Below are 24639 nucleotides of genomic sequence, written 5' to 3'. Positions count from 1 at the left end.
CTCGTGCAGAGGCATCCTCATGTGCACTAATAGCATATGTTTTGGATGGTGCTCGTGCTTCAAATTTGATGGTTGAATCTTTTGTTGTACCCCGGCTACCACTCACATTGCCGGGATTACGAGGTTGTCTACCTCTTGTAGAAGGGTTACTCGGCCTCGAAGTTTGAACAGTATCTTGTTCAAGCTTTTCCGTGCAGTTTTTGACATAATGACAAAAAAAACCACATCTAAAACAAGCTCCACTTTTCATTCGGTACTCACCAAAATGAAGTTTATTACAGTGTTTGCTTCTGGGTTTGGTGTTTCGACGTTACCCGCGCTTGCTACAAATGTAGCCTGAGATCTGAGACTAGAGCGTCGAGTAACTCTGTCTCTTCCAGAGTATCCCATAGAGGTAGTAGTACGGTCATGATATCTTTTTTATTTCTTTAAAGTCGACTGTTGTGACTTTCCAGTAAATCTTTTACTTGAAGTTCTAACTTTCATTTCAATTTGTCTCTTTTCTTTACACAACTTTTCGACTTCATGAGCTCGATCGACTAGTACAACAAATTTTTTCAACTCAAGAATCTCGGCCAATAATTTTATGACTTCGTTCAGACCTTTTTCAAGCCGTTTACACATTGCGATCTCAGTCGGGACACATTCTCTGGCATACTTACTCAGTCGAACAAATTCCCGTTCATACTCAGATACAGTAATACGGCCCTGTTTAAACTCCAAAAATTCTTTCCGTTTCTAATCAAGAAATCTCTGACTGATATATTTCTTTTTGAACTCAGTTTGAAAAAATTCCCAAGTGACCATCTCTTTAGGTACAACAGAAATCATTGTATTCCATCACTAGTAAACCGAGTCTTTTATGAGAGACACCACACATTTTAAACACTCAGCCGATATACAAGATAATTTATCCAAGACCCTGATAGTATTATCTAACCAGAACTCAACTCTTTCAGAATCATCTTCAGCTGTAGCTCTAAATTCTTTTGCTCCATATTTACGGATTTTATCTATAGGAGGCTTACCAGTTCTAACAAGTTTTATACCTTGTGGCATATTAGGAACCGATTGAGAAATAAGAACGGGTGAAGGTTGTTGTACAACTGGATTTGTTCTTACATATTCAGTAAACCATTCATTCATCATTTGGAAGAAGGCTTCTTTATCCTCTCCTCCTCGGCCCTCAGATATAGGCCTTTTACTACTTGAGGCTGCTATTTGAACTTAAGCTTGAGCATTGCTCTCAACTTCTTTGGATTTAGCTTGGTTGGATGATATTACTATATAAAACAACATATTTAAAATGTATAGCTAGACTCGTACTTGCTACATTAATCCGAGAATTGGCTAAACCTGGCTATAATACCAATAAATGTAACACCTTGAACCCATCACCGAAACAGGGTTACGGAGCATTAACAAAATTTATAGATCAGAAACAGAAATTTAATATCATTTGTCAATCATATTAGAAATCAATTATATATATTCATATTGTCTCTTATTTAAGCCTTCAAGGCTCAAAACATATAATAAAAATAGGTCGGGACTAATCCGGGTACTCAGAGAATTTTTCGTAAAATTTAAAATTTTTCCTAGGTGCAGGATACACACGCTCGTATGATCAGGCCGTATGGCTCACACGACCAATAGACACGCCCGTGTCACAAGCCATGTAGGCATTCAAAATAGGGCACACGGCCGTGTCCCAGTCCGTGTTAGTACTCGTGTAACTCTCTGACTTGGGTCACACGGCCAAGTCACGCCCGTGCGTTACGCTGCGTATAAGTGTAGAGGTCACACGGCGAAGCCACACACCCGTGTGCCAGGCCGTGTGATCAATTCTGAGCATTCTATTTTGAAATTTTTAAGATACAAGGGATACACAACCAAACCATACATCTATGTGTTAAGCCGTGTTTCACACAAGACTGAGACACACGCCCATGCCTCTACCCTTGTGGACGAAATAAGGCCATTTCCAAGCCATATTTCTCACCCAAACTTGCTTTCCACCCACATAACACTTAAATATGTTTTCAAGTCAATACAAGACATTCAAATCCAACCATCAACATGTTTATAAATTATCCATCATTCGACCATACTAGCACACATTAAACACGATAAGACCTTTTACATACATATCAAAATATGATCATCACAAGCCATTCCAATGGCAATTTACAACCAAAATCATTTTCATATTAACATTGGCTAATTAACCTATATATGCCATTATAACCAAAAGTAATTTACTATTTATACCGAAATGAGCCAAGGGATAGTGTGATGATGCTCCGACCAAGCTCCAACCTTTACGAGCTTTTGAGTACTATAAAACAGGGAAAATAAAACAAAGTAAGCATATAATACTTAGTAAGTCCGTATAACAGGAAATTAACTTACCATTTATTTCACATTAAGGTAAGTTAACTAAACATGCTTAAACTAATTTGGCCAATTGCCTAAACATATATCCTCATCAAGTATGTTAGTAATGTAATTCACTTAAATACCAAGAAACATGAATGAGCTCATCAATATTCAATTTCCACAACATGTATTTATCACTTCAAGTATATGTGAATATATACATATCATATCTTTGTACTTCAATATTTTTTTTATAGTAATTCATCTTGAATTCATTTCATCTTATATCGGAACTTTACCCGTTGAATCATTTAAAATATCAATAGATACAAGGGTAGTACACATGAAGTGTACGAATCTGAAATCCGTCAATTCATATTCGGGGGTGTTCATTAGAGCACATAATCGGGAAGCCCTCTCTCGAGCCATATAACAAGAAACTCATGTGAGATGTTTATTCAGGTTGTATAACGGGAAGCTCATAAAAGTCATAACCAGGAAGCTTAAGTGAGCCAATAACGGGTATCTTCGAAGAGCCATTAATCAGGAAGCTCACTAAGAACCTATAATCGGGAAGCTCACTAAGAGCCATATATCGGGATGCTCATAAGAGTTGTGGTGTGTCCACAACACATGCAGGATCACAACTGATCGGGATGCTCTGAAGAGCTATTAACGAGGAGCTCGCAAGAACCATATAATGGGAAGCTTGAGAGGGCCATATATCGGGATGCTCATAAGAGCTAATAACGGGACGCTCTTTCGAGCTTTGGTGTGTCCGCAACATATGCAGGACCACAACCAATACAGAAACCCAGTATCCATCGAATTTCATTTATTCAAACGGGAGTTTATATTTGTCAGACATTATAGGATATGTCATCAATTTCATATATATGACATTTACACCATTCACATATACAAAATTTAATTTAAACATATAAATATACAAAATTTAGTTACACAAACTTATCTTGACAAGTATTCGTTGATTTATTGTCTATTAGTCTGACATTTTCTCTTTTCCTCGATCTAATTCAATATTTTTTCTATCCGGATCTATACAAGTAAATTTAACTCAATTTAATACAATTCATATTCAATTCAATCCAATTTACATCTTAGGAAAAATTATTATTTTGCCTCTATACTTTTATTTAATTGTGATTTCGTCCTTAGGCTCGGAAAATAAAATTCATGCAATCTAATCCTTATTCCAAGCCTAACCAATTTTTACATGTAACATTGACAGCCCATTTATTTCATAAAATTTGGAATTTTTTCATGAATTTTATATATTTACAATTTAGTTCCTAAATCATAGTTTCATAAAAATTCACTTTACAAAAGTTGTTTATCTATCAACAACCTTTCATTTTCTACCATAAATTTCATAATTCATGCATATTCATCCATGGAAAAACTTTAATACTTTGATAACTTTACAAATTAATCCCTAAGATAGCTAAATTAAGCTATTACAATATCAGAAACATAAAAATTACTAAAAACAAGACAAGATTGCTTACCTAATTGAGCAAAATAAGCTTGCTAGTACTCAATACTCATAGCTAGGGTTTCCATGGATTTTCATTTGGGAAAGATGATCATATGATGATATTTTCTTTTATTTTATTATTTATCATCTTTCCAATTTTGTCATTTTCTTTATTTCATTTTCTATGGATGAATCATCATACTTATCTACTAACCCCTCTTAATGGTCTATTTGCCATGTAAGGACCTTCAATTTTGAATTCCATAACTATTTGATACATATAGCTACTAGAACTCAACTTTTTCATTTTATGCAATTTGGTCCTTTATCAAATTAGACGTGTAATTAGTAAAATTTTCTTAACAAAATTTTTATATGGCATTCCTATCATAATGCAGACCATGAAATAATATTAAAATAACTTTCCTTACGAACTCAAATTTGTGGTCCCGAAATCACTGTGTCGATTTCACTAAAAACGAGCTGTTATAGTTTAATTATTTGTTTGTAATAATTTACAATTACAGGTCAATTAGTCCTATCCCTAATTCTAAATCGATACCCCAATTGATTTCTAGTCCAACTAGCCAATTCGATATTTAAAATATTAAGAAAAAAATACTCAATTACACAAAAGTTAAATCCCAAAAAAATTGAAAAAAATCAAAATTTAAAAAACCCCTAAAATTTAAAATGATCTAATCAAACCCTCAGATATTGCACAAGTACAATTGTCACCTCATTTTTTTTTTTTTTTGTTTTGGCTTAATTTAAAATTTTTATGTGCATAAAATGATTGGCTAATAAATTTTTTAACGGTGGAAATAATTTGAGTAACGAAGAATAATTAGGTATTATTTGTAATTAAAAAAATTAAGTACTAATTTAAAAAATATATATATAATTTAAGTAACAAAGGAGAATGATTTAACTACTACTCCTTACCAGAAAAACAAAAATTGATACCAACTTAGATGAAATATGTAAATGAAGCGGTTTCTCTTTCATACTTGAACTTAAAAATTCTCACAAAATGGGCCAAGAAACTTTGAAAAGGGAGGAAGCCCAGAGAAAGCCTAATCAAGTAAAGCAAAGCCTGAATGGAATGAATTCAACAGTGGCCCAGTCTTATCCACAACAATTTCTAAGGTAAATAAACATTTGCTTCAAGATATTTTTATTCCTTGCAAAACTGCATCACAGTGACACCGACCGCTTTATCTTCACCCAAAAGTTGGGTCAAACACAACTTCTCTTCCTTCCCAAACCCACCAATGATCAAAACTCAATCTTATACCCTTCACCCTTCATTCAAATCTCTCTCTTTTTCACCTCCATGGCAGCTCTCTGTGTAAGCCATCCTAATTTTCGCTACAAAAACTGTTGTTCTTCACTTCAGCGACGGGAAACTAGGAGCAGGCACCGTCCCAGAATCCTGGTGGTTTCATCTTCTCATAACAATGATGAATCACTGGAGAGATCGACATCAAGTTCAAAGACAAAGAAAGAGGACAAGGAGAAGAGACAGTTGTTGTTTGGTCGGGTTTTGGGGAGTGTGCAGAAGCTTGGGATAGGATTGAAGGAAAAGATGAGTCCACAACGGAAAGGTGATTGGAAGGATGTGATGTTGATGAGTTTATCGTTTGCTGTTTATGTTTACATGTCTCAAAAGCTTGTTTGTGCATACTGTGCTTGGATGTCCATGCTCAAACAATCATGGTAGGTTGGTTGATATTAAGAAACTGGCTAATCAGCTTTCTGGGGTTTTCCTGTTTTCTTTTCTTTTTTCAACTTTGATTATTGTAATTGTTGTTTGTTATTTTGGGTTCATTATGAAGTTCATTTTTATTCCATTTTTGGTTTTAAAGGAAATTAAAGTGTATGAAGCTTATGTCATGTGTCTTCAAGTTTATATTTTAGATTTGTCGTATGTGTAGATATTAAAGAATAAACCTTCCTAACTTTATGTTATACATATAAAATTTTAAATTAATTTATATTTTCATTATATCTATTTAAAATATTATTTTTTTAATAGCAATAAATTGATGAAAAGTAACCCAAGAGTCACTAGCTGTAGTTCTGATATGCAAAGCAAGACCTTTCTTAATAAGTAACTCTTCCTAAGGCACGAATATTTGCTCCTACCGAACGCCGCATCTTGGCCATATAATCAGCACAGGTATTGTTCGTCCTACAAATGTGTGAGCACCTAAATTGTCAGTCCCTGTTGCAGAGGGAATGAATTCAACGAATCTCTGCAATGCTAGGTTCATTCTCCACTCTCCCAAAACCTCTTTGCCATGCCAACAGAAGTCCCTCAAGTACTGCTCAAGCTTCAGCCTGGAAGACAGTACACATACCTACTCCATTGCATACCCGACAGCCCATTGAGCTTTGGAGTCCCTAAGAACTCCTCCAACTGCTGTAATTTCCGATTACAGATCCATTGAAGCACCGGAATTAATTTTGACCAAATTCTCCTTAGGTGAATGTAGTGGGCCAAATTTGCCCGGCCCAAACAAACACAAAAGACCAAAATAAAATATAAAATAAATCAATAAACAAAAAGTTTAAAACACAAACAGCCCATTTTAATGTCCTTTTACAAACCAAATCATTGCAAGCCCAAACCAATGCCCAAGACCCAAATATAGGCCCAATATCCTAAAGTCCAACTATGCCTAGCTATCTTAAACTCTTTTCAGCCAAAATAGAAGGGGAAAACCCTAAGCGCCGCTCAGCAGCCACGTCGAGCCTTTAGCGCCGTACGACCAGCGCACAGTCCTCGTACGCCACGTCCACCTTCCGTACGCCTCACGCCAAAGGCCAACGCACAGCCCCGTACTCGTACTTGCAAAAGAGAACAAACGAAAGCAGCGAAAATACGAAGAAAGAAGAATTGTATTTTATTTTTATTTTTTTTACATTCGGCTATAAAGCCTATTGATTTCGATTGTAAACTTTTTTTTTTATGAACGCAAGCAATATGAACGCAATACAAACAGACACTATTTGCATATTGAATACAAAGAAAAGGCCACCTATATTCGAAGGTGATTTTCCGATTTAGATTTGCTGGCGTTCCTCTTTTTTTATTGTTCTTCATTTTGTGTTATTTCTTTTTATTCGAAAGCAAATAAAGTGAAGGGGAAAGGACTTACCTTCGCATACGAGCCATTGAAGACCTCGTCTCCTTCGCTGAAATCGAAGTCGAAGATGGGATTTCGGGGCTTAAATCGACGAACACCACGCTAGAGTAAACAGAAGAGCAAAAGGGGGTCACCGAAGGTCGTCATTCATCGTCGCAGTGATGAAACTATGGCCGAAAGGCGCAAAACCTTTGGGTTCCCCCTTCTCCCCATTGTTTTGATTGAAATGCCTAGGGTTTTCAGGGGCTTTGTCCTCTTTTATTTGGTGATGTGAAACGGTGCCGTTTAAAGCATGGTTTGTAGCTTTAAAACGTCACGGTGAGGGTTATTTACAGGCTTAGTCCTTTCCCTTTTGCCCCATTTCCAAATCAGTTAATATTCGCATTTTTTTCTTTTAAATTTTACCCATAATTTGTGTGCGTTTGTATTCTGGTCCGCATGGGTGCTGCGTTTTGGGAGCCTGGAATATTTCCAGATCGAGCCCCTGTGCATTTGTGCGCATCGCGTATTGGTCCTTTCTCTTATTGTTTTGTTTTTAAATTATCCCTTTGGTTTTGGATTGTTTCTAATTAAACCCTCTTAGTTCATAGCCCTTTGTGTTCTTAATTAATTATTTTTAATTTTTAAACAACTTTGAGTAATTGCTATTTCATCATTGTAAGCTGTTTTTTTTTTTTTTTGCAATGTTAACATCACATTTTGTACATTTTAAATGCTTATTTCCTTTGTATTATTATACATATACGTATGTTTTATAATAAAGTTAATATATTTTATACATATAATGGCTTTGACTCTATCTTTGTATTTTAATATTTTATTCAAATATGCTTTATATATGTTTTACATGGGATTCAAGTTATTTTATATCCATTTATATTAGCACATGTTTTGATTCACACACATTACTAAACCTACATATATATTATTATCTCTATGTTATCTTACATATATTTACTTTTAAATTTTTATGTATATATATTAATACATTTTTACTTTAATAGTTTTTTTATCTAAAACACTTTCTGCATCGTGATATATCATGTACTTTCTCTATGTATATACAAAATAATTTTGGAAACTTCATTTTTTTGTCATTATAAAATTATTATTATTTTTGAATATTCCTTTATATTATATGGCTTTTATGTTTTATATATAGCCCACTATTTTATATGTTTTGATATAAGGGCCTGTGTATATTTTTTAGACTAACTTAAAACTTATATTATTATTAATCTCATGATTTCTTTTACAATAAATTTGTATGTATATATTTGTAAATCTATTTTGTGTATTACGTCTCATCACGTATTTATTATCCTTTCACATTATATATATATTATTTAAGTCATCACGCTTTGTCAATTTTCAAATGAATTCGCTTTTAAAACATTTTATGTATGACTTAATTCAAAATTGTACTCTATAATATCTATTTTAATAATTATATTCTTATTTTCTATGCAAATTTGTCAATTTATACATTATGTGCTTTGAAAATATTCATTCTACGATACATATATTTTAATGATTGCGTGTGTTTATTAAGCTTGTCTTTACAAATGTTCTTTATTTATCGATTTATCAATTCATATAGTATGTGTCATGTACTTATCATTGTCTTAAAATAGTTTTATACCATATTGTTTCTTCGATTTGCATTTTGTTTTGTGCATCTAGTAGTAATCATTTTATGTTATGTCATGCATGTCGTTGTAGCATATTATTTGTTCATTTTTCTTATTGCCATGTTAACTATTCCTCATGCATGATTGAAATCAAATTATATTTCCAAGCTAGTTATGCTTAGTTGTTTAAGTGTTTGTTAGTCGATTAAACAATTGAATTACCTTCATTTTTTTCATTGTCGTATTTTTATGCGCACACATATTACCCCATTCATCGTTCCACTTGATTTTTGAAATGTGGTTCTATAAAACCCAAATTTTATGATTAATTTCGTCTTATTTCAAATAGAATTAATACGTCTTAAGCTAGCTTATAATCATTCATTCAAAAATTCTTCAAAACGAAGACGAGGTTTGATGTTTGGCAATTCGCGGAATCATTCCCTAACGTGTTGGGTTACAATTTCGCGTTTGCTCAAAATAATCGAATATCACTTCAAAATTTCACTCATGTCTTTTAAAATCCCTTAAACGAAGGCGATATGCGATATTTGGCAATTCGTGGAATCGTGCCCTAACGTGTTGGGTTGCAATTTCCCATTTGTTTAAAATAATCAAATATCCCTTCAAAATTTCACTCAGGTCTTCTAAAAATCCTTTAAAACGAATGTAATATTTGGTGTTTGACAATTCGAGAATCATGCCCTATCGTGCTGGGTTGTGATTTCTCGTTTGTTCAAAACAATCGAATATTCCTTCAGGTTTTCATTCATGTTTATTAAAAACCATTCAAAACGAAGGCGATGTTCGATGTTTGGCGATTTGAGAATCGAGCCCTATCGTGCTGGGTTGCGCTTTTTCATTTGCTCAAAACAATCGAAGATCCCTTTGGAATTTCACTCGTATTTTCTAAGGTGAGGCAATGTTCGATGTTCGGAAATTCGAAGAATTGTGCCCTACTGTGCTGGATTTCAGTTTTTCTTTGGACCATATAGTTGGACATCCTTTTGTTAATTTCAAATTATAGACTTTCAGACGTCGAAACAAGAAGATTTTTGGCAACCCACTCGGGTTATTCAAATGTTATTAACAAGAACCATATTTCAAAAACATTTTTTGTTAGAATTAAGTGACCCAAATTCTTATTTAAATAAAATATGATGGAAAATAAAATAAAAGTAAAATCCATATAGAACTAGACTTCTTTTATTTTATTTTAGAATAAGGTTTTTAAACCTTATTAAACTCCATCTATTTTATATTGATTAGGATAAGGTGTTTCAATCCTACTAGAATATGGCTTTCCAAGCCTATAAATAGACATAGTCTATTCCTCTTGTATTTGAGTAAAAATTTTTCGACATAGTGAATTTTCTTCTCCTCTGCCCGTGGTTTTTTTCCCGAAAGGGTTTCCACGTAAAATTTATGTGTTCTTTATTTTTATTTATTTTATTCTATTTTATTTTTCACATTTTTAATTTTAGACATAAGGACAATATTTAATCGATTTGGTACCAATTTTGGGCGTAATGAGGGTGCTAATCCTTCCTCATACGTAACTGACTCCTGAGCCCATTTTCTCATATTTTTGTAGACCAGAATTGTTGTTTTAGTAAACCAAAAATGTTTCATTAAAATAACCAAATTCCTAGGTGACTCGATCACACCAAAATAAAAGGATCGGTGTCGACTCCACGTTTTATTTTCAAAAAGTCGATTCGCCGCTCTTTATTAACTTAAATCAAACATTTCCAAAAAAGGATGGTTTCGACAGTGAATGCCAAGCATCATTCATATCTTGATACAAACTCAAAGAATGATATGCCTTACTTGATGGCACGGACTTCGCCCAACACAGATTCTTAATAATAATCTCTTTGTTGTTGCTATTTCTTCCTCGAAAGATGGGAGGCATTCTTGCTGTTCCAGAGAAACCAAATAATAATAGAAAATAAAGACGGCCACTTGGTTCCCTCATAATCGACATCCCCTTCATTTTTCAGATTACAATGAAGCCATTGCTGTAAATTCATACTGAAAAAAACATACGAAGCAGCAAGTGTAATTGAATTAAAAATACACTTAGCAAAATAACAGTCACGCAACACATGGATTACTCGACTTCAAATCAAGCCCACAACGCATGACGGTGACCATTATTGGCCATGTGTCTCCTAACTTGTTCCTCGTTTGTCATTAAGCACCCCTAGCTAAAAATCCCAAAAATTATCTTTTATATTCATATATGTTTGAAGGTTGATTTTTTTTTTTTTACATAAAGATACGTCGTCATCATGAATGAAACATGAAATATAATAGTTAATTTATTAAAATATTAATTGTAAAAAAAATTATGGAAATATATAAAATCATAATAATTTTACACTGATAATACATGTTATACTCCTACATGGACTGAACACGTGGCAATACAAGCGAGAACCAGAAAGATATTTATGAATGGCTTTCCACCTCTCATCCTCCGATTGTCACCGGTTGCTTGGCCTCCTGAACAAGTTACCTCCCGTGAGACCATCTGCTACTAGCAAGAACATATCCAACATTAAGTTACTTGTTGCTATGGTCAAACCAACTGCATTTAAGTGTGTGAATACTCCTTTTAGGGAGCATAAAAATCCTATACTACCCCTAAAGGAACAACAACATGAGTCCCACCACATACGTCCTCATGCACTCCATTCATTGGTAACGAACTGTCGCATCACCACTACCAAATAAAAAGAACTTACTTATAAATATCATCCATAATAATGAGAAAAGAATTTTCTTATGCAAATATTTTTTTTTAGACTTTATATAAAAAGATCAAATTTCCCTCAAATTAATATCTATTACTTTATAAAAATAATACACTCTTAATAAAATTTTACAGTAAAAATTTAATTGAAGAAGACACCAATTTAACAAAAATCCTAACTATTACTATAGATGGGTGGGAGTTTAGCTGCAAGCTTCTGGAAAAAGCTTTTATCAATTCAACAAGTTACAAGTTAACAAAAAAAATCTAATAATCTTTTTTGGTAGTTTTTTTTTTGCAATAATTTATATATCCTCATAATTTTGGTTATTCTTTATGGTTTTTGGTATCTCTATTTTATAAAAATAAAATAAATACGACCAATTAATTTTTGGTACTCTCTTATAAGTTTCTGTATTCCTTTTTATTTTTGGTACATTATTATATTCTTTTGTATTGCCTCTTAATTTTTGGTGTTCTCTCTTCCTTTCTTTTTCTATACTTCCTCATAACTTTTATATTCCTTATATTTTTATGATACTTCCTCATAATTTTTTTAGTATTCCCTCATAATTTTGGTAATCTCTATTTTTGTGTTCACTCATAATTTTAGTCACTCTCTCATATATTTTTTATACTTGTTCATATTTCTTTTTTATATTCTCTCATAATTATCTATACATTTTCAAAAATTTTATATTTTTTCATAATTTTAGTGCCCTTTCATAAAATATTTTTAAGTGACAAAATCTAATTTAAATTTCATATTCAACTAACACTACAGAAATATATATATTTTAAGTGATATAAATAACACCGATCCTAAGTTTTATATGTAGCACCTCATACCCATTAACCCTTTATAATTTTAACTATAAAAGAAGCCGAATTTCTTTACTTTTTAAAAGGGTAGAATTAAGTTAAATCTAAAGTTTTATAACTATAATTCTCCCCTTTGAATTTGTGAAGAAATTTAAAATTTCAAGTTGGGGTCCTTTTAATTATATTAAAATTTATTTTTTTAAATAAAGATATGCTATAATTAAAATAACATTTGATGTTTCATCGGTACATAAATCTTATGCATTATTTATAAACAATAACATAACACATAATTATTAGATTAAACAAAAATATGAACTTGTAAATAAATAGTAATAAGTTTCTTGGTAAACTACATAAGTAATCATCGACTTTTATAAAGTTTCTTGTTGGATCACTTAACTTTAAAAAATTATAAAATAATTATTCGAATTTTATTTTTGTTTTTTAGTCCAAAACCGTTAAAATAATAATGACAACTGACGTGGCTCTTAATTATTTTTGGTTCGTCAAATTAATGGATTGATGTGGCGATGCTTACCTCAACTTCAACTGTTGCGATATCTTCTCTTCGCCTCCCTTGTTCTTGCTTCTAAAACATATAGTCACTCTAGAAAGATAGATGCTTACGATAAATGTTTATTGTCCTCTAAATATTCCTTTTTCGGGACATATTAAGCTTGGGTGTAGTTATGGTTTAGGCTTAGCTAAGTTCTATGGTGGATCAAAGTTGCCCCTTCAAGATTCAGTCAGGGAATTAAAAGATGAGATGGACGATGGTATGAGCAGCAACTTTCAAGGTCGGAGTTGGAACCTAGCTTGGAAACTGAGGTCCCTTTTGAACAAAGACTAGTATGTTATACGCATTTACCATGACTAAAATCACAAAGTTCTTTTGAAAGTATGAAAAAGTTTGTGATTTGCTAAGAATACATGGATCCAGAGTTCGATGCAACATGTCTTATAGGCTATCTATATGGTTAGTAATGCAGAAGACTCACCATCATTTATTTGCTGAAATAGGTGAATGAGTACTCGACTCTGAAAGATGGACCTCTGTAGTGAAAAAATAAAAAATTTAAAAACTGAGCTGTTTTGTGATATTTATAGCAATAAACCTTTTTCTGAAATAGTACATGTGCTTTGAGTGAGACAAACCTTAAATGTTATCGACTTTCAACCAAATAACCTTCTCTGTTATTCTTGTACCATGAACTGTTTCTAGTGTGAACATAGAATCATTAATAATCTTCTTACTTTCAATAGGAAAGTAAATCTCTCTCTTATAGAAACCGATAGAATTATTATTCCCGAATAGTATAATTTACATTTAGAAATAAATTTTGATTTATTTTCGCGCAGAATAACAATATCTCAAAATTGTATTTATTTAGTTCTACTAGTGCCATCGATTTATAGGGAAAGGTGAAAAAAATCTGCGTTTTCCCTTTAAAGTAAAAGTGAAGCTAGGCGAGTTTGTTTCTACCCCATTCGAAGGATTTACCAAAAATAAGGCGAAGACACCTTTAAGGCGGTGACTTACTCAGGAAATAACAATAATTTACTTTTGTTGTATCTTTTCTATAATAACATTTTCTTTCCTCTAGCACTTACTTTCAATCATTGTATTTACTTATCCTTTTTTCATGTCTTTCTCCTAATTCGTTTTGCCTTTACTCTTGTTTCCGCTTGCCAATTTTGGCAAACATATTCACACTTAGCACATAATAACTTAATAAAATAAACACTAGAGAGATTTAACTAGATCGAACGTCATGCACATAAGGGGTACTATTTCCCATTCCTACATCTAACGAATCGATTAAATCGTGCTCTTATACCACTAAATTTGTAACATCCTTACCCAACCCGATTTTCAAAACCCGACCCAATTGTCGAATCCGGGTATAAGGTGCCACTAATGAACTGAATAGAGTAACACAAATTTTACTTAACAATTTTAAAGACTAATTGTATTTCTTATTAATAAATGTTCTTACAACAGAAACCTTAAATTAAATAAACAATTATTGTTTCAAAATTTTCGGACTCTAAGGAGATCTACTCAAATACAAGGTAGTTAACCCCAAGGTGAGGCCTCTCATGGTACCCCCTTCCTATGAGCACAAAACCTTATTGACGTTGGTTCTTGATCTAACATGGTCTGGCTCAGCTCTCATCGAGTTTCTTATTCTGCAAATCCTACAACCATATGTCAAAATTCTACAAGTTTCAAAAGAACTTAGTGAGTTTCCTAACTGGATTATTTGTACTTAGACCCCGTCCCGTAGGGGTAATAAAAGAAAAGAACTAAATGCAATTAACTCCTTATTTGTGTGGGATCTCTTATCCCAATGTGGCGGGCTATGATTTATTTTCGAAACTATCCATTGACGGATAATCTTTAAGCAATTTTCCTTTGAGCAATCTTATCAACCTTCGATTAGTCTTGATGGTTCCTCGGATGTCTCGCCATCTCCGCGGACTCTGTCATTCCTTTACTTGTATTCGTTCTTTTATTTATTCCTAGTGTGGATTCTTCTTTCCATCATATCCTTATAAGGTAGTTCTTTGACCTACCCTCCTAATGGCCTTTGGGTATATCCCTCTTGGCAATCATTCCATATTTGTTTAGTCTAAGGTAGACTCATTCTCTTACCATAATCCCAAAGGATTTGCTAACATCCTATCTATTGGGATAACTATTAAGTCCTCTTGTACTCTAGCAGACTAAGTCCTATTTGGGATGAGTAGTGATTAGATTACTTCATTATAATCCGCCTTATTTGTGATACCATGCTTATAAGTGTAACATGTTCGTTTGCTAGAAACCACTTAAGCCTACTGCAACAACCTGTTTTTAGTTAAATCAAAATAGTAGTTTCGGGACCACAAATTCGAGGTCATAAAATTATTTTAATATAATTTTAAGTGTTTAAAGAATTATGGTATGTATGTGTGAAAGTTTCATGAAGAAATTTTATCGTTTGAATGGTTAATTTGATAAAAAGGACTAAATCGCGTAAAGCGTAAAACATGAGTTCTTATAGCAAAAGGTGTCAAATAGCTATAGAAACTTAATGTTAAGGTCTTTATGCTGTAATTAGACCATCCTTAGTGTAACTTGACAATATTGGACATTAAGTGGATGTTTTAAATGGTTTATCATTAAGGTTATTTTTGTAATTTAGTTATTAAAGTTAAATTAAATGAAACAAAAATAAAAATATGGTTCATTCATCTTCTTCACCACCAAATTTAGAAGAAAGAAATGTCCATGAAGGCTTGGTAGGGTTCGGTTATTATATTCCTTGATTGTAAGTCCGTTTTTACTCGATTTTTAATGATTTCTATGTTTTTGTGATCGTTGTATCTAGTACTAGCTAGCCCAGGGAATATTTTACAAAACTGTTAAAGATTTTGAAAGTTGCCATTGATGAATATGTATGAGTTTTGATGTTTGATAGTAGATTATAAATATTTATTATGAATTATGCAAGTTGTGTAAAGTGATTTTTAGTGAAAATGCAAAATAGGGATTAAATTGAGAAATATGCAAAGTTAGTGGGTAAAATATAAAATAAATGAAAATTATGGGCTGTTAGGGGCATTATGGTAATTCAGCTAGCATGGGTATAATTGAAATTTCATTAATTTGTGATTTTATGAAATAAGGACTAAATTGTAAAAAATATAAAAGTTTAAGGGCAAATGTGTAAAAGTTTAGGGGCATTATGGACACGGGCTGGGACACGGCCATGTGCTCCCATTTCAAATGTCCACACAGCCTATAACACATGCATGTCTGATGGCCGTGTGAGACACACAACCTGGCCACACGGGCATGTGTCCCTTGTTTTGAGAAAATTTTTCTAAGTGTTCCAAATGTTTTAAAAGTTATCAGTTTAGTCCTGAACTAATCACAATGCATGTTAGGGCCTCGTAGGCTCGTATAAGAGACAAATTAATTGAGTTTGAATGATGAATGTATGAAATGATATTATGTATGTGAAAAGTTTGTGTAATTGTGTTGTAAGTCCGATAATGCTCTATAACCCTATTCCAACATTGAATACGGGTGAAGTGTGTTACATTTATTAGTATCAGAGCTATGGTTTTGTCAATTCTAGGACTAATGTTACGTATGTGAGAGTCTAGCTACATATTCCATAGATAAACTGTGATAGTGTGATGACTCCTGACATTTTAAAATGTGTTTTCATATAATAAATGGATCCCAATCGAGTTATAGCTAATAATGTTGAGAGTAATGCACCCACTCCCGCTCAAAGGACAGCGCCGTCTGATTCTAGACCCGTAATGGGCAGCTAGAGAGGAGAGGCTAGAGAAGCTTTCTTCCAAATGATGAACGAGTGGTTCACTCAATATATCCGAACGAACCCCGTTGCTCAACAGCCTCACCCTCTCCTAATCTCCAACTGGTTCCAATATCTCCTCAAGGAGTTGAGCTTTTAAGATTGAATAAGCCTCCAATTGACAAGATCTGTAAACACGGGGCTGAAGAATTCAGAGCTAATGTTGACGATGATCCTGAGAGAGCCGAGTTTTGGTTTGAAAACACCATTAGAGTGCTTGATGAACTCTCTTGTACACTGGCTGAATGTTTAAAATGTGTTATATCACTGTTAAGAGACACTGCATATCAGTGGTGGAATACGTCAGTATCTGTGGTACTGAGGGAGAGAGTCACCTGGAAATTCTTTCAGACCTAGTTCCGAAAGAAATACATAAGTCACTGGCTGAATGTTTAAAATGTGTTATATCACCGTTAAGAGACACTGCATATCAGTGGTGGAATACGTTAGTATCCGTGGTACCGAGGGAGAGAGTCACCTGGGAATTCTTTCAGACCGAGTTCCAAAAGAAATACATAAGTCAACAGTTTCTGGATCAAAAGCATAAAGACTTTTTAGAACTAAAACAGGGCCGAATGACTATGATAAAGTATGAAAGATAATTTCTATAGTTGAGCAATTATGCTCGGGAATATGTTTTGTAACACCCCCAACCCTTATCCGGCAACGGAATAGGATTACGGAACATTACCGGTCACTATGGTTTATAGCACGAATCAAATAAAATTAAACATTATATAGTTCAGTAATATATCTTATTGACCCCTTTTTTGTGGATATTCAAGGCCCATAGAAGATGTTAAGAACAAATCGGAATTCAATTAGAAGCTTATAAAATTTTTTTGTAAAATTTCCAAATTTTATCTTAATGAACAGTACCACACACCCGTGTGGTTTAGAGACACGCCCGTGTGTATCTAAGACACGCCCATGTTGTCACCCTATGTGACACACACGTTAGGACACGACCATATCCTCTACCCGTGTACTTTTTTGACTTGTTCCTTATGAACATACTAGATTTACACGGCCAAGACACATGTCTGTGTGCTTAGCCCGTGTGGATTTATTTTCAATTCGCTCCTAGTGCAGTTTTCACACGGCCAAGCACATGCCAGTGTGTTGTAACCGTGTGCTTCACACGGCTCAGACACAAGCCCGTGTCTCTGCCTGTGTGGCCATACTTAAGCATTCTGTTTACCACATTTTAGATGCACAGGATACACGGAATACTCACATGCCCGTTAAAGGCCGTGTGTCTCACACGGTCTGATCACACACCCGTGTGCTAGGCCGTGTGGACTCAAAATGAACTTTATAGTCTAAGTTTACCAACCCTGCAAACTTTAATAACAAGTAACTTAAAATTCAATCTTCCAACCATTCCCAAATCAATTCAAAATATACTATATAAAAGACTATATTATAAACATAAATTTTGCATTTATAGGTTAACCATTATCATTCTTACACTAATAACATTCATACTCAAAATAACTTCAAAAGATAACCTAGGTACATGTCAATTCTCAAAATAATATTCATCACCAAGTATTTGAGTTCGGGTTTGTCTTGGATGCTGAGTTTTTAGTCACTTTTGTACCTGACCTATGTAGGGAAACAAACCATACGCTGAGTATTCACTCAGTGGTATTTCTATAAACCAACACTTAAACATTTATTAACACAAAATGCATTTAATCTACTATTTTCAAATCTAATAGCACTAATTATATTCAAGTTCTTTCTCAATGAAACATTCAGTTAAATTTTATATCAGTCAATATCAGTCGATTTCTGGTACAGTAGAACAGTCATTCAGTGGTCCAATACAGTAAATTTACCTCTATTAACATAATTCAGACTTTGGCGGATACACGGATCCAACCAACACACCAGTACGGCACAATGTGCCTCATCGGCTTTGCTGAAGTAAACAGTAGCAGTACGGTACATAGTACCTCATCAGATTAAACTGAAGTAACAGAAACAGTACAACACACGAAGTGCCTTATCGACACAAAGTCGAAGTAACAGTACGACACTATTAGTGCCTCATCGACTCAAGGTCGAAGTATCCCTGTACACTTTCAATCCTATGGCATGCCAATTATATCCAACCTAGCCCGACATTGTTAATAGGGTATTCATTTCACTTAAATTTTCATATAACAATCAATATACATTTCAGTTTAGATATTCACAACTCAAACCAATTCAATGCAATAATAACAATACTTACCTCTATACCACTTACCATATATATATATATATATAATAAATGCAAAAATAATTATTAAGTTTGGTTTATAGAAATACAAACCATAAATTTTTGGATTACTCCTTGTCAACTTTCTCTTTTCCTTTCTTTGTAGATGTCTCCGGTACTACATTAGCTATGGAAATTAAACAATTTATACTATTAATACAATAACAATTCACAATAAATAAATGAATTTCTATTCAATTCAAACCTCAATTTCAATTTAATCCTAATTAACACTTTTACTTTTATCACTCAATTCATACTTTATCTTTATTCAATTTCCTATCATATTCACATTAACCATTAAATATTCATGGTAAAACCCTAATCTCAAATTTCTTTCAATTTAGCCCCTCAAACATAAAACTTATAACTTCTTTTACAATTTAATCATTTAATCAATTCTAACTTGAAATCTATTCAATTAAATCCCTAATTCAACAATTTGTTCAACATAACCCATGTCTAAGAATCATTTACCTTTCAAAATTTCCACTTACATTCTCTAGAACTCCAAAAACATCAAAATTATAAAGAAAGGGACTTAATTGACTTACCAAATTAATCTTCAAGCTCCAAAACTCTAATTTTCCCTTTTTCTTTTCTCCTTTCTTTTTCTCCCAATTCCTTCTTTGTTTTGTTTCTATTCTTTTTCTTTTTCTTTGTTTGTTTCTTTTATGTTTTATTATATTATTAAATTATTATATTAATATATTATTATATTATATACTTAAGTACTAAGTATAAATATATGTATATTATACATACACATGGAATAATATTTTCCATACATTTGGCACTATTCCCTTTTATGCGTTATTTGCTAATTTAGTCCCTTCAATTTTCTTTAGTCCATAATTAAACTTTTACACTATTTTCAATCAAGTCCTTACACTAAATTAACCTTAATTCAAGCTAATTCACCTAGCCAAAATCTAATTAATCACTCAACTAACATTCATAAATATTTCTAATAAATATTTACGAACCCAATTTTCTGAAATAGTAAGCCAGAAACTTGATTTTCGATACCCATAAATTTCGGGTTGTTACATGTTTCTACTGAAGAAATCATGTGCAAGCGGTTCGTTGATGGGTTGAATGAGGACATTAAACTTCTAGTTGGAATTTTAGAACTGAAGGAATTTGTAATTTTAGTCAACAGAGCTTGCAAAGCCGATGAACTTAGCAAAGAAAAGAGAAAGGTTGATTTAGAGGCAAGAATTCGAGGAAGAGATCGATGAGTAAACCTTATCATTCCTCTTCAATGAAATCAAGATATTATTTTAATCGATCGACCACTTCAACGGGATATTCCAATAGAGATCGCGAAAAGCAATACACTAGTCCTAGAGCTCAAGCTACATCAGTATCGAGTGTTGGCAACGTGAAAGACATTAAACCTGAGTGTCAACAGTGTGGAAGACGGCATTTTGGAGATTGTTAGGTGAAAAATAATAATAGAGCTTGTTACAGTTGTGGTTCGTGAAATCATTCTTTCCGAAATTGTCCTGAGTTAAATGAAAAAGTTAAATCTCAAAATGCAAGATCAAGCAATACAGCTACTTGAGGGAGGCTGCCAAGAAATATGGGTAATGCAAGTGGTAATTGTGGTGCAACAAAAGATTCTACAGTGAGATCTGAGGCCAGAGAACCTGCTAAAGCATACGCTATTATCGCACGCGAAGATGCATCATCACCAGATGTTATTATCGGTACATTTTCTCTTTACAACACTAAAGTTATATCATTGATTGATCCTAGATCAACTCATTCTTATATATGTATGAATTTGGTGTCTAATAAGAGTTTTCCTGTTGAGTCTACTGTATTTGTGATTAAAGTATCGAACCTCTTTAGGCAAGTATGTTCTAGTTGATAAAGTATGCAAGAACTGTCTTTTAATGATTCGGGGTTACTGTTTTCCGACTGACTTGATGCTTTTACCATTTGATGAGTTTGATGTGATTCTGGGTATGGATTGGTTGACTTTACATGATGCCGTTGTGAATTGTAGATGAAAGATTATAGAATTGAAGTGTCAGAATAATGAAATTCTTCAAATTGAATCAAATGAATCAAATGAATTGCTTGTTGTGATTTCGTTTATGTCAGCTCAGAAATGTGTGAGAAAAGGTTGCGAAGCTTATCTTGCTTATGTTTTTGATACAAAAGTTCCTGAATCAAAGATTGAATCAGTGCCAGTTATCTGTGAATATCCGGATGTATTTTCTGAAGAATTACCGGGATTACCACCTACTAGAAAGGTTGAATTTGCTATTGAATTAGTGCCGGGAACTTTACCGATATCTATAGCTCCGTACAGAATGGCTCCGACAGAGCTGAAAGAGTTGAAAGCTCAGTTGCAATAGTTAACAGATAGAGGTTTTTCACGACCGATTTTTCGCCTTGGGGTGCACTTGTATTGTTCGTAAGGAAGAAAGATGAATCAATGAGAATGTGTATTGACTATAGATAGCTCAATAAGGTTACAATAAAGAATAAGTATTTGTTGCCAAGAATAGATGATTTGTTTGATTAATTGAAAGGTGCAATAGTATTTTTGAAGATTGATTTGAGATCAAGTTATTATCAGTTGCGAGTTAAAGACTCAGACATGCCGAAAACTACGTTCAGAATGAGGTACGGACACTATGAATTCCTTGTTATGCCTTTTGGACTAACTAATGCTCTTGCCATTTTTATGGATTTGATGAATTGAATTTTTTGACCATATTTAGACAGATTTGTTGTTGTGTTCATTGACGACATTCTGATCTATTCAAGAGATGAGTCTGAGCATTCTGAGCATTTGAGGATCGTGTTCCAAACCTTGAGAGGTAAGCAATTGTATGCTAAATTAAGCAAATGTGAGTTTTGGCTCCGGGAAGTTAGATTTTTGGGACATATTGTCTCAGCGGATGGCATTCGAGTTGATCCGAGCAAGATTTCTACAGTAATTGATTGAAAACCACCTAGAAATATATCTGAGGTTAGAAGTTTTCTGGGATTGGCTAGTCACTATCGACATTTTGTTAAATGGTTCTCAATGATTACTACACCAATGACCAGACTGCTACAGAAAAATGTAAAGTTTGAATGGTCTGAGAAATGTCAACAAAGCTTCGATCAATTGAAAGAATTGTTAACTAAGGAACCAGTGTTGGTTTAATCTAAGTCGGGTAAAGAATTTGTGATTTACAACAAAGTGTCATTGAACGGATTGGGTTGCGTGTTGATGCAAGAAGGAAAAGTAATAGCCTGTGCTTCTAGACAGCTGAAATCACATGAAAAGAATTATCCAACGCATGATTTAGAGTTGGCTACCATAGTTTTTGCATTAAAAATTTGGCATCATTATTTGTACGGTGAAAAATGTCACACCTTTATTTATCATAAAAGCTTAAAGTATATTATGACTCAGAAAGATTTGAATTTGCGACACCGGAGATGGCTCGAGCTACTAAAAGATTATGAGTTAGTAATCGATTATCATTCGGGGAAAGCAAATGTGGTTGTAGATACTTTGAGTAGGAAATTGTTTTTTACCTTGAGAACAATAAATACACAGTTGACATTATCTGATAATGGCTCGATTTTAGCTGAATTAAAAGCTAAACCAGTATTTCTTCAGCAAATTTGCAAAGCTCAGAAATGTGATAGTGAATTGCAAGCTAAAAGAGTGCAATGCGAGTTAAATAGTGATTCAGAGTATCAAATTGGATCCGATGATTATTTGATGTTTCGAGATAGAATCTGCGTACTGAAAAATCTAGAGTTGATTCAGAAAATTTTACACGAGGCACATAGTGGTCGCTTATCTATTCATCCTAGGAGTACCAAAATGTACAATGATTTGAAGAAATTGTATTGGTGGTCAGGTATGAAATGAGACATTTCGGAATTTGTATCAAAGTGTTTAATTTGTCAGCAAATGAAAGCTGAGCATCAAGTGTCTTCGGGTTTACTTCAACCTATGATGATACCAGAGTGGAAATAGGTTAGAGTGACTATAGATTTCGTATCGGGATTACCCCTATCCCCGAAGAAGAAAGATGCAATTTAGGTTGTCGTTGATCAATTAACGAAATCAGCACATTTCATCCCGGTACGTACTGACTTTTTGGTTGATAGATTAGCTAAGTTGTACATTGCTGAGATTGTTAGATTGCACAGGGTAGCAATTTTGATTATTTCGGATAGAGATCCTAGGTTCACGTCACGATTTTAGAAGAAATTGTAATAAGTTTTTTGGGTACAAAGTTGAATTTTAGTACAACTTTTCATCCACAAACTGATGGTCAGTTTGAGAGAGTAATTTAGATTCTCGATGATATGTTCAGATGTTGTGTTTTTGAGTTTGAAGGCAACTGGGAGAAATATTTGTCGTTGATTGAATTTGCATATAATAATAGCTTTCAATCTAGCATAAAGATGGTTCCGTATGAAGATTATATGGTCGCAAATGCTGAACTCCATTGTATTGGACTGAGTTGAATGAGAAAAAGATTCACAGGGTTGATTTGATCCGAGAAATCGAAAAAAAGTGAAAGTAATTCGCGATTGTTTGAAAACAGCTTCAGATCGTCAAAAATCATATACAAATTTGAAAGGGAAAGACATTGAATTTCAAATCAGTAACAAAGTGTTTTTGAAAGTGTCTCTATGGAAGAAAATCATTTGATTTGGTCGTAAAGGTAAACTGAGTCCATGGTTCATCAGGCCGTACGAGATTATTCAAAGAATAGGGCCAATGGCTTATCAACTAGCGTTACCTATTGAGTTAGAAAAGATTCACAACATATTTCATGTATCAATGTTGCGCCGATATAGATCTGATCTATCACATGTGATTTCTCCATCAGAGATAGAAATTTAACCTGATATGACATACAACAAAGAACCGATCAGAATTCTAACATTGAGGTTAAACAGTTGAGAAATAAAAGCATAGCTCTCGTGAAAGTACTTTGGCAATGACACGGTTTCGAAGAGGCTACGTGGGAGCTTGAGGAAGCTATGAGCAAACAGTACCCTAACCTATTCATTGGTAAGATTTTCGAGGACGAAAATCCCTAAGGGGGAGAGTTGTAACAACCCGTTTTTAGATAAATCAAAATAGTGGTTTTGGGACCAAAAATCTGAGATTGTAAAATTATTTTAATATTATAAGTGTTTACAACATGATGGTATGTATGTGTGAAAGTTTCGTGAAGAAATCTTATCGTTTGAATAGTTAATTTAATAAAAAGGACTAAATCGCGTAAAGTGTAAAACTTGAGTTCTTATAGCAAAAGGTGTCAAATAGCTATAGAACTTTAATGTTAAGGTCCTTATGTTGTAATTAGACCATCCTTAGTGTAAGTGGACAATATTGGACATTAAATGGATGTTTTAAATGGTTTATCATTAAGGTTATTTTTGTAATTTAGTTATTAAAGTTAAATTAAATGAAACAAAAATAAAAAAATATGGCTCATTCATCTTCTCCACCACTGAATTTAGAAGAAATAAATTTCCATGAAGGCTTGCTACGGTTCAACTATTATATTCCTTGATTGTAAGTCCATTTTTACTCGGTTTTTAATGATTTCTATGTTTTTGTGATCATTGTATCTATTACTAGCTAGCCTAGGGACTATTTTGAAAATTTTTAAAGATTTTGAAAGTTTCCATTGATGAATATGTATGATTTTTGATGTTTTATGGTAGATTATGAATATTTATTATGAATTATGCAAGTTGTGAAAGTGATTT

The 24639-nt window shown here is 33.3% G+C and overlaps 1 protein-coding gene and 1 long non-coding RNA gene across 2 annotated transcripts; one reads left to right on the top strand and one right to left on the bottom strand.

The window, feature by feature from the left end:
• Nucleotides 1-2060: 2060 nt before the first annotated feature.
• On the bottom strand, nucleotides 2061-7382 carry LOC128296567 (uncharacterized). The gene is made up of 2 exons (XR_008287200.1): nucleotides 7042-7382; nucleotides 2061-2338 (listed from the first exon to the last, which is right to left on the bottom strand). It is a non-coding gene; the product is annotated as an uncharacterized LOC128296567 (long non-coding RNA).
• LOC108467568 (uncharacterized) lies at nucleotides 4870-5754 on the top strand. Its single transcript, XM_017768243.2, has one exon. It carries the CDS (start codon nucleotides 5214-5216, stop codon nucleotides 5598-5600), a length of 387 nt encoding a protein of 128 aa, XP_017623732.1. The 5' UTR covers nucleotides 4870-5213; the 3' UTR covers nucleotides 5601-5754.
• Nucleotides 7383-24639: the final 17257 nt, after the last annotated feature.

Source organism: Gossypium arboreum, chromosome 8 (assembly GCF_025698485.1).
Source record: "Gossypium arboreum isolate Shixiya-1 chromosome 8, ASM2569848v2, whole genome shotgun sequence".
Taxonomy (NCBI): domain Eukaryota; kingdom Viridiplantae; phylum Streptophyta; class Magnoliopsida; order Malvales; family Malvaceae; genus Gossypium; species Gossypium arboreum.
The sequence above is the reverse complement of the archived record's forward strand: the minus strand, read 5'-3'. Positions and strand labels throughout refer to the sequence as shown.

Excerpts from the sequence above, each read along its gene's own strand:
- LOC108467568 (XM_017768243.2), top strand. The coding sequence starts at position 5,214 with ATGGCAGCTCTCTGTGTAAGCCATCCTAATTTTCGCTACAAAAACTGT.